At 45.6% G+C, this 12375-nt stretch overlaps 1 protein-coding gene across 1 annotated transcript in view; it reads right to left on the minus strand.

Moving 5' to 3' along the window:
- GRIN2B (glutamate ionotropic receptor NMDA type subunit 2B) overlaps positions 1-12375 on the minus strand; it is a 413562-nt gene that overhangs the window by 39890 nt on the left and 361297 nt on the right. Inside the window, exons 5-9 of the mRNA XM_036866294.1 lie at positions 8975-9177; positions 8064-8235; positions 7418-7571; positions 4492-4617; positions 1125-1354 (exon numbers count right to left, since the gene is read on the minus strand). Of these exons, the coding sequence (XP_036722189.1) occupies positions 1125-1354; positions 4492-4617; positions 7418-7571; positions 8064-8235; positions 8975-9177 (885 nt within the window). The remainder of the gene's footprint in view (positions 1-1124; positions 1355-4491; positions 4618-7417; positions 7572-8063; positions 8236-8974; positions 9178-12375) is intronic.

The raw sequence follows: 12375 nt of genomic DNA on the forward strand, positions 1-12375 counted from the left end.
ATATATATTTTTTTTTTCATTCCCTTAAGAAGCTGTTTATCTTCCTTATGCTTTTGAATGTCCTTGGTGAGTAATGATGAGTAGATGGAGAAATCATAACTTGAGTCCCCAAAGAGAATATCTCCTCCTTTTTGTTCTTCTCAAACCATTTGCTAAGTGTTTCAGGTTTTGCCTTGGGAAAAGCTGACCCATGTGATAGAGCATTAACTACATATGACCTGTGTGGTCTAAACACACATCTGTCTATATCACATAGTTTCGTCCTGGGGGAAGGGGTGGGAAATCACATTTTCTAAATCTTAAGGAAACGGAGAAGAGGAGACATTGTAAGTGAAAGTCTCCGGAGTGATCTGGGGTATCCAGGGGCTCTCCTGGGCACTCCAGGAAGGTAGCCGCTAGTACTGGGGTTGGACCAGAGCTCCCGCGGAACCTGTGTTGCTTCCAGCAGACCTAGAGAGTCACACGTACTGAGCCTGGGTTTTACACATCCTCACCCAGAAAACATGGCAACCAGCAGACATTTACTTCCCTTCCTCTCCTCACGGCACTGGCCAGCAGGGAGGCCTGCGGTTGGTACGGGGACAACCCATTCATCGGCACCCCCCGATCCAATTAAATAGCAGCTACTTTTCTTCAGGACACAATGAGAACAATCCTTCTTCTCAACCCTGGGAACCCACGAGTGTGCAGAGGAACAAAGGGGGAGCGCGCAGGCGAACAGCCCTGGGAGGGAAATGAAGGCCGTGACGGGCCGGCACCCTCAGCGTGGGTGCGCGGGGCGGTCCTCTAATAACAGCCCAAACGCACAGCCCTGTGCTACTGACAGGCCACCTGAGCGTCCCAGACAAGAGGAACCCTGTACTCAGAGAACCGCTAACACACCAAGCCCCTCATTTGCAGCCCAGGGCGTGCTGGTGACAACCTTTCACAAACGAGAAGGCGAACGTGAAGTAATATTATTTCGGTGGGGAAACTGAATTCTGCTCCCGTGTCCCAATTTCAGGAGCCATAAGGAAGAACGGTCGATTCTAAAGAGTTAGGAAATTAACCGGTCCGTGAGAGCTCTGAGTATGGCTCAGAATGGAACCGGGGGAAAGACGGGAGGTTTCAAATGGTGCTCCTACCTTTTTGTCACTCAGGCCGGAAACCTGGTCCACATACTCCTCTTGGATCATGAAGGCAGCTAAGTTGGCAGTGTAGCTGGCCAGGAAGATGACAGCAAAGAAGGCCCACACCGACACCATGATCTTGGAGGTGGTCCCCTTTGGGTTCTGCACGGGGACGGAGTTGTTAAACACCAGACCCCACAGTAACCAAATAGCTTTGCCGATGGTGAAAGATGGGCCACCCGGCTCTGGCAGGACAAAAAGACAAGGACAGAAGGTTAAGACAGAGTCACTGGTTCTATTTAAACCTACAAGTACATAGAGCCGGTAAGTTCCTGCTCAGAGCAGGAAACCCGCCAGCGACGCCCCAGCCCTAAGCTACCCTTAGGTGGCTTTTTCAGTTGAGAGCTTGTGTCTCTCTTCTCCTGGGGCCCACAGGAAGGTGGAAGAGAAAAACCAGAGGCCTGGGGTGTGTGCGGGCTCTTACTCCAACCAACGATCATGACTCGCCAGGGCACCACAGGAGCCAGCTTCCTGCCCTGATGGATGTAAGACCCTTAAGGGCCCATCAAGACTGAGTAACGAAGGCAACCATCCCACTGTGGTCACACTTGCATCCTCATTACCATGTTCCCCAAATTTATATTTGTATCTCCCGAGAAAGCATTTCAATTTCAAAGGTCAGCGAGAACCTTGTGGGGTCTTTTTCTCCCACTAGTCGTAGATCTCCTCCAACTTTAGTCACGGATGCCGCTTTGAATGCACTTGATCCTGATTCTTCTGTGGCTTCCAGCTCTTAGCACTCAATGGTTGGAAGGCAGCCTTGACCTCACTCCAGGGTCAACACCTCCCACCTGGTCCCCTCCAGGAGTGCCTGCCTTCCGTGTAAAAGAATACCAGGCGGCCCAGAGAGTCTGCCAGAGATCCCTGGCTTGGCCACATGTGTCTGAGGGCAGAAAGGTAGGCTGTCTTTGTCCTCCACCCAACCTTCACACAGATCACGCAGGGCTTCTGCCCACATATTTATGGTGACCTCTCTGCTGTCTCTGCTTGGCGATGGGGAAATCTTGCCTGCTGTCTGGGTCTGCACGCAGCCCCTCCGCTGCAGAAACGAACATCTGCCTGCACAGTTTTACAGCACATTAGCACAGGTGTTTCGATGCTATCTGTGATCCTGAGAGCATCTGCTCAGTCACCCAAATCATCAGTGACTACACGTGTCGAGCCTAAGATCTAACTGTGCACGCACATCCGCGCGAGTGGACCTTATTTCATGGAACAGATGCATAGCTAAAAAATTGTTTATAAATCAAAGTTTTGTGCGTTGTAAAATGCCCCAAGGAGACTTGATAGTTAAAGCGGCCCCATGTTGAATTCTTTGGCAAAGTCAAGCATCCTTTGGTAAAGTGAGTAATCGTAAGCCCTTGCTCTGATTTTTGTGTCTGAATTTTTGCCTCTTTGATTTTCTTTGCGGGGTCGGGGAGGGTGAACACTAGCTTTGGTTCTTGACATTGTCAACATATGTGTGTACTCTTGTGCTTCTCGGATGTTCCACTTGTTACTAATGCTCATTGGGATGTGGAGTAGTCATGGCTTTTGGATGACCCCTTGGCACAGGCAGGAAGCCCCTAACTATTCCGTATTGTGGAGACATCCAAGTGTCCACCCCAGAAGGCACACCCCAAATGAGAAGGTAGGTCTGCACCTGGAAATACTTCAGTGCAGGGGTGGTTCATAGCTTGGACTGTGAATTCAACAGAAGCACAAGGGGAGCTTTGACAAAATACTGACACACCATCCCCAGATATTCTTATTAAATTGGGATGGGGTGGGGTGGTTATTCTAACATGCAACCAAGGTAGAGAACCACTAGTTTGAAACATACAATGGTTCAAGTCCCGCTCTGGACTTAGTGAATCAGAATATTAGAATATGAGGTCTATGCATCTTTGTTTTTTAAGTGCCCCATAGGTAATTCTTATGTGTAGCAAGGGTTAAGAATCTTTCCTCTTTGAGGCGTAATTCCAGGGTAAAGCTCACATGGTGGATGGGAGAAGACTCAGAGAAGGCATAATATTTCCTAATCCTGGCGTTCTCAGGAAGTTTTAGAAGAGATATCTATAAGGACCCCTTGGCCCCCTTCAGAAATCTAGTAAACTTTTTGTGAAGTCTCACAAATGCCTCAAACACATGGGTAGCCCTCACATCTCTGGACCTTCCTAGCCAGGAAGATGGACCACCCCCAAGAGTAGCTGTGGGTGAGAATTGTTATCTCCCAGCCATTTTATTTCAAATACCCAACTCCTCTACCTCCTGGCAGAGAGATGTGAGCTGGGGACACATGCTTTGGGGATCTTGTACCTCAGAGGTTATCCTTTGGCTGTGGAGAGCTGTTTCAGCCACAACTACCCTGCATGTACCCTGGGGTAACCTGTTTTTTCTTACTCTTGATACATGTGTCTAATCTGCCTTGTTAGCGCATCTGATCAGACAGACGGCTCATAGCCTAAGGTTATCAAAAGAGTTTCCTCTGACATGTTTATGTTACACGTTTCTGCTGCCAGCTTTGATCTCACTTGCTTAGGGGTGGAACTGGGCTTGGGGTCAGGCTTGAGGCAGGGAGGGGACATACAGATTCAAACTAACATCTAAATTGGGGTCTTTGTGTGTGTGTGTGTGTGTGTGTGTGTGTTTGCTTCTTGTTGTTTATTTGCTTTAATAATGGGAAATGATCAGAAAGTTTTGGAATCTACACAAGTTTTTGTTAAGGGGTTCAGTCACACAGTCTAGAAGATAGGTAATAACAGAAGAAAGATAAAAGTTTTCACATTCATGCTCTACTAAGTTTGGGCTACTTAATAGAATGGCTACATGTGCATAAAACTTAAAAGACTAGAAGTATATATACCAATATATTAACAGATATTATTTCTTGCTGATAAACTTATGGGTGATTATTTTTAGTTTTATCTAATGCGTTTGCAGATCTTTCATAAATTCCACAATAAACTTTAAAAGTCAGGATAAAGCTCCACTCTTTCCAAATGAACAGATGAGTAGAATGTTACGAGGGTGTCAGTCACTATTTTTAAGGTATATTACTTTCATATGAATTAGTCTTCTACTTACTTCTCAAGTTAAAGAACAATGGTAATCCCAATTGTCACTGTACATTTAGAAATTAATATTTTCTGAACACCAAGGTGAAATGAAAAACCACAGCACTGATTAGAACCCCTTAATTGGGGTCTTTCTAACGAGTCACCAAGGTGGTGACCTTGAAGACTGAGGGTTAGGGCGGAGGCAGGCAGCAGGCGGGGGGCACAGAGATTCTGAGCTGAGAACGAGAGAAAGGCAGAAATGCAGCGGTTACGGCTGGCCTTACCCCTGCCATCGGCGAGGCACCTGTTGTAACCCACAGGGCTAAAGTACTCGAAGACAAAGACGGCCACGGCCGAGACGATGAGTAGCATCACGAACATCATAACCCACACGTCGGCGCTGAATGGCTCTGGGGAAGCAAAACATCAGCGCTCAGGGTTAACGCAGAGAACAAACCAGATTAATTCGCACGTTCATTCACTCGCGCGACTCCTATCTTTGGGGAAACAAGCCACAGGTGTGTGCGTCCCTTCAGAAAGCCGGTGCCTGGCTTAGGGAGGAAGGAGTAAGAGGCTGTGTCTGAGCGTCTCCATCCCCCTGATGGGCGTGTCGAAGCTTGTTTTCTTTCAAACATATGAGAAGGGCGGCCTCTTGCCCGTCCTTTTTGAGACTGTACAGATAGTTTCTGCCATGACTGGACCGATATCTGGGTCTTTTGGAAAACAGTGGAACTAGAATAAGCACTAGACATGGATAAGTGAGTCGTGTTGGACTGGCTCTTGGTTTACGCTCCCATCTACATGCCACACCCCACAGCTGGACCTGGAAAAGTTTTCACCAATGCTTCCGAGCCTTGAGGCCAAGTTCATTCTCAACAAACTTGGTTACTCTTTGTGGCTTGAATTGGTTCAGTAATAATTAGGCACAATGAATAACTCCCTTGCCCCCTTGCTTCACTTCTCTTAAACTTTCCAGCCTAGATTTGCTTTTTCAACCTGGTTTGACGTGGTACATTTTATTAGACATCATGAGTGTAGGAGAATACGTCAATGTTAAAAAAAAAAATCCATCCACATTAAATATCAGTGTCTACAACACTGGGAATTTAGCAAATGACAAGGGGACATGATAATGAACAAAACAACCTCAATCTAGTCCCTATTTCCAGGTGACAAGGTTGATGGGACAAGAACAGGCTAGAGAGTAAGAATGTTCTACATATGCTTTATTTAACTTTTAAAAATCATTTTTGCTGACTCTATTCCAGTTGATCTAAATCTCTCTGGCTCAGAGGTGTCCAGAAATTGAATACTGAATTCCAGGAGCCCTCTCTCTGGAGGCCTGTGAAAAGGGACAATCACTCTTTGGTCCCATAATACAATGCTACCTCAATTGTGCCTCAAAATAGTTCTGGCCTTTTTAGCTGTCACATCACACTGTAAATTCAGAACTCAGTGAATTAACATGCTGCTTCCTCCATCTTCCAAATCATTTATAAAGATGAAATTGAAAAGGGAGGGAAATGGGCTGAAAATTCGAAAATATTTCCTTATTTTGAAACCTACTTTACTTTTGAACTCCCAAGGGAATTATAAAAGCCTGGCCACTTAATTACTTTAAAAGGGACCTTGATAAGGCACACACCGACTGTAAAATGCAAAACCTTTCGGTGGCACCCAGAGATGCGAGGGTGGAAGGTACAACTCAAAGCCTCTGTACGGTGGAATAGAGACCCTCTCCTCCTTGGGTCTGATTGATTGAAATCCTACTCTGATCCCAGTTTGTCCAAGATTAGGAAATAACTGAGTAAAAGCACTGTCTCTATGCTTTCTTTCCCCCCATTAAGCCCAGAGCAACTTTCGGTACACAAAATACAAAAAAATGTTTGTGTTGGTCTATGTAATTTAGAAAGTACTTTCACCACATAGTTTCTACTATCCTTTAATGGCCCTTTCATTATGGATTATTATATCTATTTTACAGAGCAGTAAACTAAGACTTAAGAGGTCCCAGTCCTTTGTAAGTTCATACTCAGAAGGTGGCAGAGCCAGGTTATGAACAGAGGGCCTCTGAAGGCAAAAGTCTGTGCTTTTCCATTTTATATCACATCTTAGTCTCGGCCCACTGCACTGTTTCCTGATTTTAGGAGTCGAGCTCTGAAATGCCCCCATGTGTACTAAAACACAGGCTGCAAGGGCTGCCACATCTGGGCTTTAATCCTGGATCTGCTCCTTACTAGCTGAGAGATGGCTGGAAAATTGCATAACCTAGGATTCAGTTTCCTAAGCCATAAACTGGGTATTATAGTAGTGTCAATTAAGTAATATAATCAAAGTTTGTACAACGATGCCTGGGCCTTCACATAGCAAGTGTTCAATAAAAAAAAGTGCTGGTATCCTTTAGAGAGACTGTGACCGGTCCAAGGGCTTTCAGCTTGTTTATGACCAAACCAGCTTCCTATCTCCTAGCCCAGTGGTCTGGTTTTCAAGGTGACATTTTCTTTTCCAATCCCTTGCTCTCACAGCCCCTGCCAAAAATATGGGGTATGAGCTCACAAAAGACCTCATCTAATTGAAATCTTGGCCTCATCTCACCCAGTCTTACATCACATGGAAGGCTTTGACACATAAGTAATGCTGGAGAGTGAGGTACAGGTTCTATGGGGAAGGATGGGGTCGGTGGGTGGGAGAATCAGAGCAGCTTTATCTGGCAAAGCCTCCAAAAATTCATGTGAAAACAGAAAACCTTTTTTTTTTTGGTAGCACTGAGCTCCACTCTTGAAGCTAATTTGAAACAAACAGGTATTTGAATGATATCCAGAATTAGACATTATTAAGGCAGGAAGCAGCTTCAGAGATCAGCTAGTCGAAATGCCTTATTCTATGGCTGAGGAGACTGGGTCCCAGGATGGAGCAAGTTTGTTCAAGGTCAAATGCAGGAGTGAGACTCAAGTAGGACCCCTGGTTACCGGTCCTGTACTGTTTTCTTACCGGGTACCATGCCTTCCTATTTTTGAGGGTATTCTGCAGTTTTCATGTTGGAGAATGATCAATTCTGAGGTCCCCAAAATGAAATCCCTGGCTGAGGGAAGCTCCTGAAAAATCAGCTCCTGGCTGAGAGAGCCTGGCCACGAGCTCCTGCACCTGTTCCTCATTCCCTCTATCTGTCCCTGTGTCTATATCCTTCATGCCTGCAAGCCCATCACTCACCTAAGAAGGCAGAAGGTGAGACGGTCCCATTGCTGCGTGACACCATGACACTGATGCCAGTCTCTATGAAGGGCACGGAGAAGTCAACCACCTCCGACCGCTCCTCGTTGATGGTCAGCGACCCCACTGCCATGTAGGCCCTCTTCATGACCACCTGGGGAGAAAGACGCAAGGCTCCAGTTAGGGCATCCAGGAAGGCAAGGGGCCACCAGGCAGAAAATATTTGGGGCCCTAAAGTGCTTTCCTTTGTATAGTGGGAACAGTACATTTCATTTATAGCCTTCCCTCGGTATCCACGGGGGATTGGTTCCTGGACCCGCCGTGGATACCAACACCTGAGGACGCTTAAGTCCCAAAGTCAGCCCTTCTTATCCGCGGATTCCACCAACTGAAGATTGTAGACACAGTACAGGATCCGCGGTTGGCTGAATCCACAGATGCAAAACCCACAGGTAAGGAGGGCCGACCATATATTTATTGAGAAAAATCTGCTCATAAATGGACCACATAGTTCAAACCCATGTTGTTCAAGAGTCAGCTGTACTATTTTATATTTTCTAAAATTTATAAAATGAGCATTTTAAAAATATTTAAATGAAACAAAATAAATGAAAGACAAAAATGGCCCTTAATTCTTGACACTTACCTCTCCAATCATACCATTCCAGGTTCCATTAATTTTCTTCCCATGCTTGCCATTGGTAACCAGATAAAGATCATAGGTGAACTTCACAGATTTAGAAATTTTCTTAAGGATGTCAATACAGAACCCCTTGCAGCATTTTTTGATGTAACCTGGCTCCTCATCTGTTTTATTTCTAACCAGGTAAAGAAACAAAAAACAAAAACAAGGCTTTTATACAAGAGGCAAAATACTACCCTTGCCAACCACAAAGCAGGCCCTCCTGCACAGCTCAGCATAATTTATGTCAGGCCCGGGTGAGGACATAAATCAGACCACAGAACTGCAATAATCTCATTACCTCATCATATTGGACCATGTTTTCTCATAATTTTAAATGCTCCTTTGAGGTATAATATATATCAGGAAAGTGCACATATCCTAAGGGTTCAGCTGCATGAATTTTCATACACTGAACCCACCCATTTAGCCAGAAAACCCAAATTCAGATACAGAAGAGTTACCAGCACCTTAGAGGCCTCTTGTTCTCCCTTCCAGGCCCTTCCCACCCTCACCAAAAAGAACCATTATCCTGACTTCTATCAGCATAGATTAATTTTATCTATTTCCAAAAATGTTTCTAAAGACATGCTGGCCTCAGATAACATCTTTCAACACCAATGTAAACTTAAATCTCCACGAACTTGAGGTCCTGGTCACTGAGACCACGCGAGGCCCCAGAAACGATAACATAGTTAGCAGCAATTCTCCCGGGTCATGATCCGGACAGAACCAGATGCCAGACCACAGGGCTGCCAGAAACTCCACTGCTCAACAGTAACGAAATTCAGACATGGTGCCCAATGCATTCTGTGCCTCGGATCCCAGCCACGTGCTGACAGCTGGGGCAAATCTGACTTTCCCAGGCCACGTACTCAGAGATGATGCGCTTTTGGCAGGGCACCGTGTTCCTCATGCAAGTTCCACTCAGAGGGTCCACGCTTTCCACAATGACGAACGGGGCCTCCTCCAGCGTTACGATGCTCAGATGGTCGTCCTCCTGCTCTTCCGTCTCAGGACACATTCGGGGCCACACGTAGTACTTCATCTGCAGGGACTTGTCTTTCCACTTCCCCACCTGCACAGGGATAAACAAGCACTCAGAAACCACTGGCGGAGACAGAGCCGCTTCTGCTGGCATCCCCTGGGAAGCTGTTAAACGAAGTCCAAAGATGCAGGCACTGTCCACAATAGAGACGAATCCTCCTTAGACCACATGCTCAGGATGAGACTACTGTGTCCAAATCTAAGAAAGGTAGGCTCTTCATCTACTCACCCACTTACCAAACATGTGCCCGGCACTCTGCTAAACCTCGTGGCTTAAAGAAGCATCTTTCTGCCCTTTTGTCAAGTTCACACTGAGTGAAGGAGTCAGAAATGTAAGCAAATGTTTACAGCACCGTGTGGTAAGTGCTAAAACTGAAGCCTGTCCCAGTGCTGGGAGGAGGCCAGAGCTTCCTGCCTTGAGTGCCTATTGGTGTTTTCTCCTTAACCGTAACAAGGAGCAGGACGGTGAGAGCAGCAAATAGCTTTGGAAAGGTCAACAGAGCGACTGGAGCAAATGAGCCAGAGGATGTGCTTTGGCTTCTGCCAGAGGTCTAGTGGGAAGCCACGTGGAGAACTGGGTGCATGTGAATTGGAATAAAATGGTGAGTCAGGATGAAAGAACAGAGCACAGCTGGGCTGGGGAAGGGAGTGTGGTCGAGGGGGTGATGAACGTCACAGGTCAGCGCGGATACGCACCTGCTGGGCTGGGTGGGCGCCCCGGGGGGGGGATCAGAGTGGTCTCTCTGTGAGCTGCCACACGTGGCCACATGGGCTGTGTGCCTCCACTTCACGTACTCCAGTGTGAAAGGCGGGTGCCCCTGGCATCACGCACGTGGTGGCCCTGCTGCCAATCATCGCGAGAAATGTGTGGGTTCCATTCTTTTTTAAAAGAGCCATTCGTTCCTGTTTTTATAATAGAATCTGCACGCCTTGTTGGTAGGTTCTTGCTCTCACCCTGTCATTGAGTTTACTGAAGAAAGAGGGAACGCCTTTTAACTTTCTATAACCAAACATCTTCAGTTATCACCAGGAATTAGCGATGGCAAGTTCCTGCATTTTCTTTCCTCTATGCAGCGAAACAAATTAGTAGCACAGGTGAGGCACCAGGACTACGAAATGACTTAATTTATGAACTACGAAAACCAACAAGGAGCAACAAATGGGCAGTATGTCATAAATTTTCAAGCAAATGGCTTAGATTTCCATACTAATACAAAACCAAAATTCACTCCTTTGCTACTGCTTTTGTCTACTCCTAAGTTTCTACCTAGTGCCTCCCTTGGTGTGGTTTATACCTCCCCCCAACCTGTTTGGTAGGTGTTGCCTACTTCCATGCCCAAATTAGGCCTGTACAGCCACTGCCTTTGTTCCCGTGCATCACTGTAACACGGGCAGGGGCTCGGTGGCCCGGGCTCTTTCGTTTGGCATTAACCCTGATGCTAGTTTTCTTCCAAGTGTGTAGCCATATGTCACTTCTGTGTTCGGAATTATGCACTGAAGCAGACATTTGCTTCCCTTTACATGTATAGTCAGTCTCTTCCGTACTGTTGGTCCTGATTTCGGTACAAGTCTATTTTTCTTCACATTACTAAGACTACTCATTTCTAAAACAAAAATGTCCAAATAGCTCCCCAGCCATGTGGAGATCTTAATGTCTTCTGCCTGTGATTTGGGGGAGGTGGGGCTTGGGGAAGGGAAGACCCAGCCGTGGGAGCCCATGACATTGGGTCATGTCCATCTCCAAGCGGCCCTAGTTACCCCAGTGGCCAAACTGATATTTTCTGCACGTTCCATTATGTGAAAAGGACTGGGAAGCCCTAAGGTACCTATTTTTATTTTTTTCACTGCTATCATGTTCCCCCAGTGGTCTCTCTGAGTTTTTTTCTTTAATCCAAATGTATGCTCTTCCATCTTTACTGCTACTAGCTTAGCCCAGTGGTCCAGCAGCCCATCTTGGGATTACTGCAGGCAACTTCAAACTTCACATAAGGTTTCCCCTAGAGTCCACTGTGGACACTGCTGCCAGATGGCTCTTCTCAAAACATCATTTCATCATATAATTTCTATTCAAATATTTCAACAACTTCCTACCACCCTCAGGATTGTGTCCAAACTTCTCACCTAGATGGTCAAGATTTGTGCATTGAGCCTAATCTACCTTGATACAGTTAACTTCACTATTTTGAAACACGCATCCTTTATTAAAGTTGGAAAAGGAAGCTGTCAGTTTTGGAAGTCAACATAGGTTAATCAGGAACAGGTTTCAACAAGCTGGCTGTATTTTCTTCTCTGATAGTCTCACTATATCTGTGAAACAAAAATGCTGCAGACATAGCATGTTGGCAAAGTTTTTTCATGAAACTTGTGAACAAGAGGGAATATAATATAGATCCTTGTATACTTGATAGATTTGAAAGGAGTCTAAAATCCATATCCAAAGAAAAAATAAAAAGATTGTTTAACGAATTAATGCCAACACAGAAAAAGGTCTCTAGTGACATGTCGGGGACTCTGTTTTTAGAAGTGGCCTGTGTAGTGTTTCAGAAAACAAAACAGAAGTCATGCTCACCAAACTGCAGATAACACAAACTAGAAAGGATAGACGACATACTGCAATGCAGAATCAAGGTTGGAAGCCATATGAGTTCACTGGAATAATGGACTGAACGAAATGGAATAAAATTCAACAGTATTTATACTTAATGTCTAGCATTTAGATTTTTTAAAAGCAACTGCACAATACTGAAAAGGAGATATTTCAAGGAACAGCAGTCTACACAAGCTATTGCAATGACAAATGGTATATTTACAAACTTCCGGCGTCTAGCTCACTGAGGGAGGGGAGGGTATGGATGATCCCACCCTGCTCTGTGTTCATCATACCACAGCTGGAAAGCTTGGTTCTGATCCTATAATCCTATGATCAACTGATTTTTATTTACTATCTCATCCTCATTTCCCCAGCAATAATCTGTTCATGAGGTCTCCTCCAGCACTCTTTATGAACTTCCTGTCAAGATAGCTGGATCACATTCTTGCTTCACTTCGACGAAATGCAACCAACATCAACTGCACATCAGTTCTGTGCCAGGCGCTGGGCTGTGTGCTAGAGAAAACAATACCAGGCAACATTTACTAAGGGCTTAGTATGTGCTAAGCACCAAACACATCCAGGAATCTCACGCATCGTCAGAGTGAGGCTGTTATTTAATGTCTCATTTTGCAGGTG

This window comes from Balaenoptera musculus, chromosome 10, assembly GCF_009873245.2.
Source record: "Balaenoptera musculus isolate JJ_BM4_2016_0621 chromosome 10, mBalMus1.pri.v3, whole genome shotgun sequence".
NCBI classification, from domain to species: domain Eukaryota; kingdom Metazoa; phylum Chordata; class Mammalia; order Artiodactyla; family Balaenopteridae; genus Balaenoptera; species Balaenoptera musculus.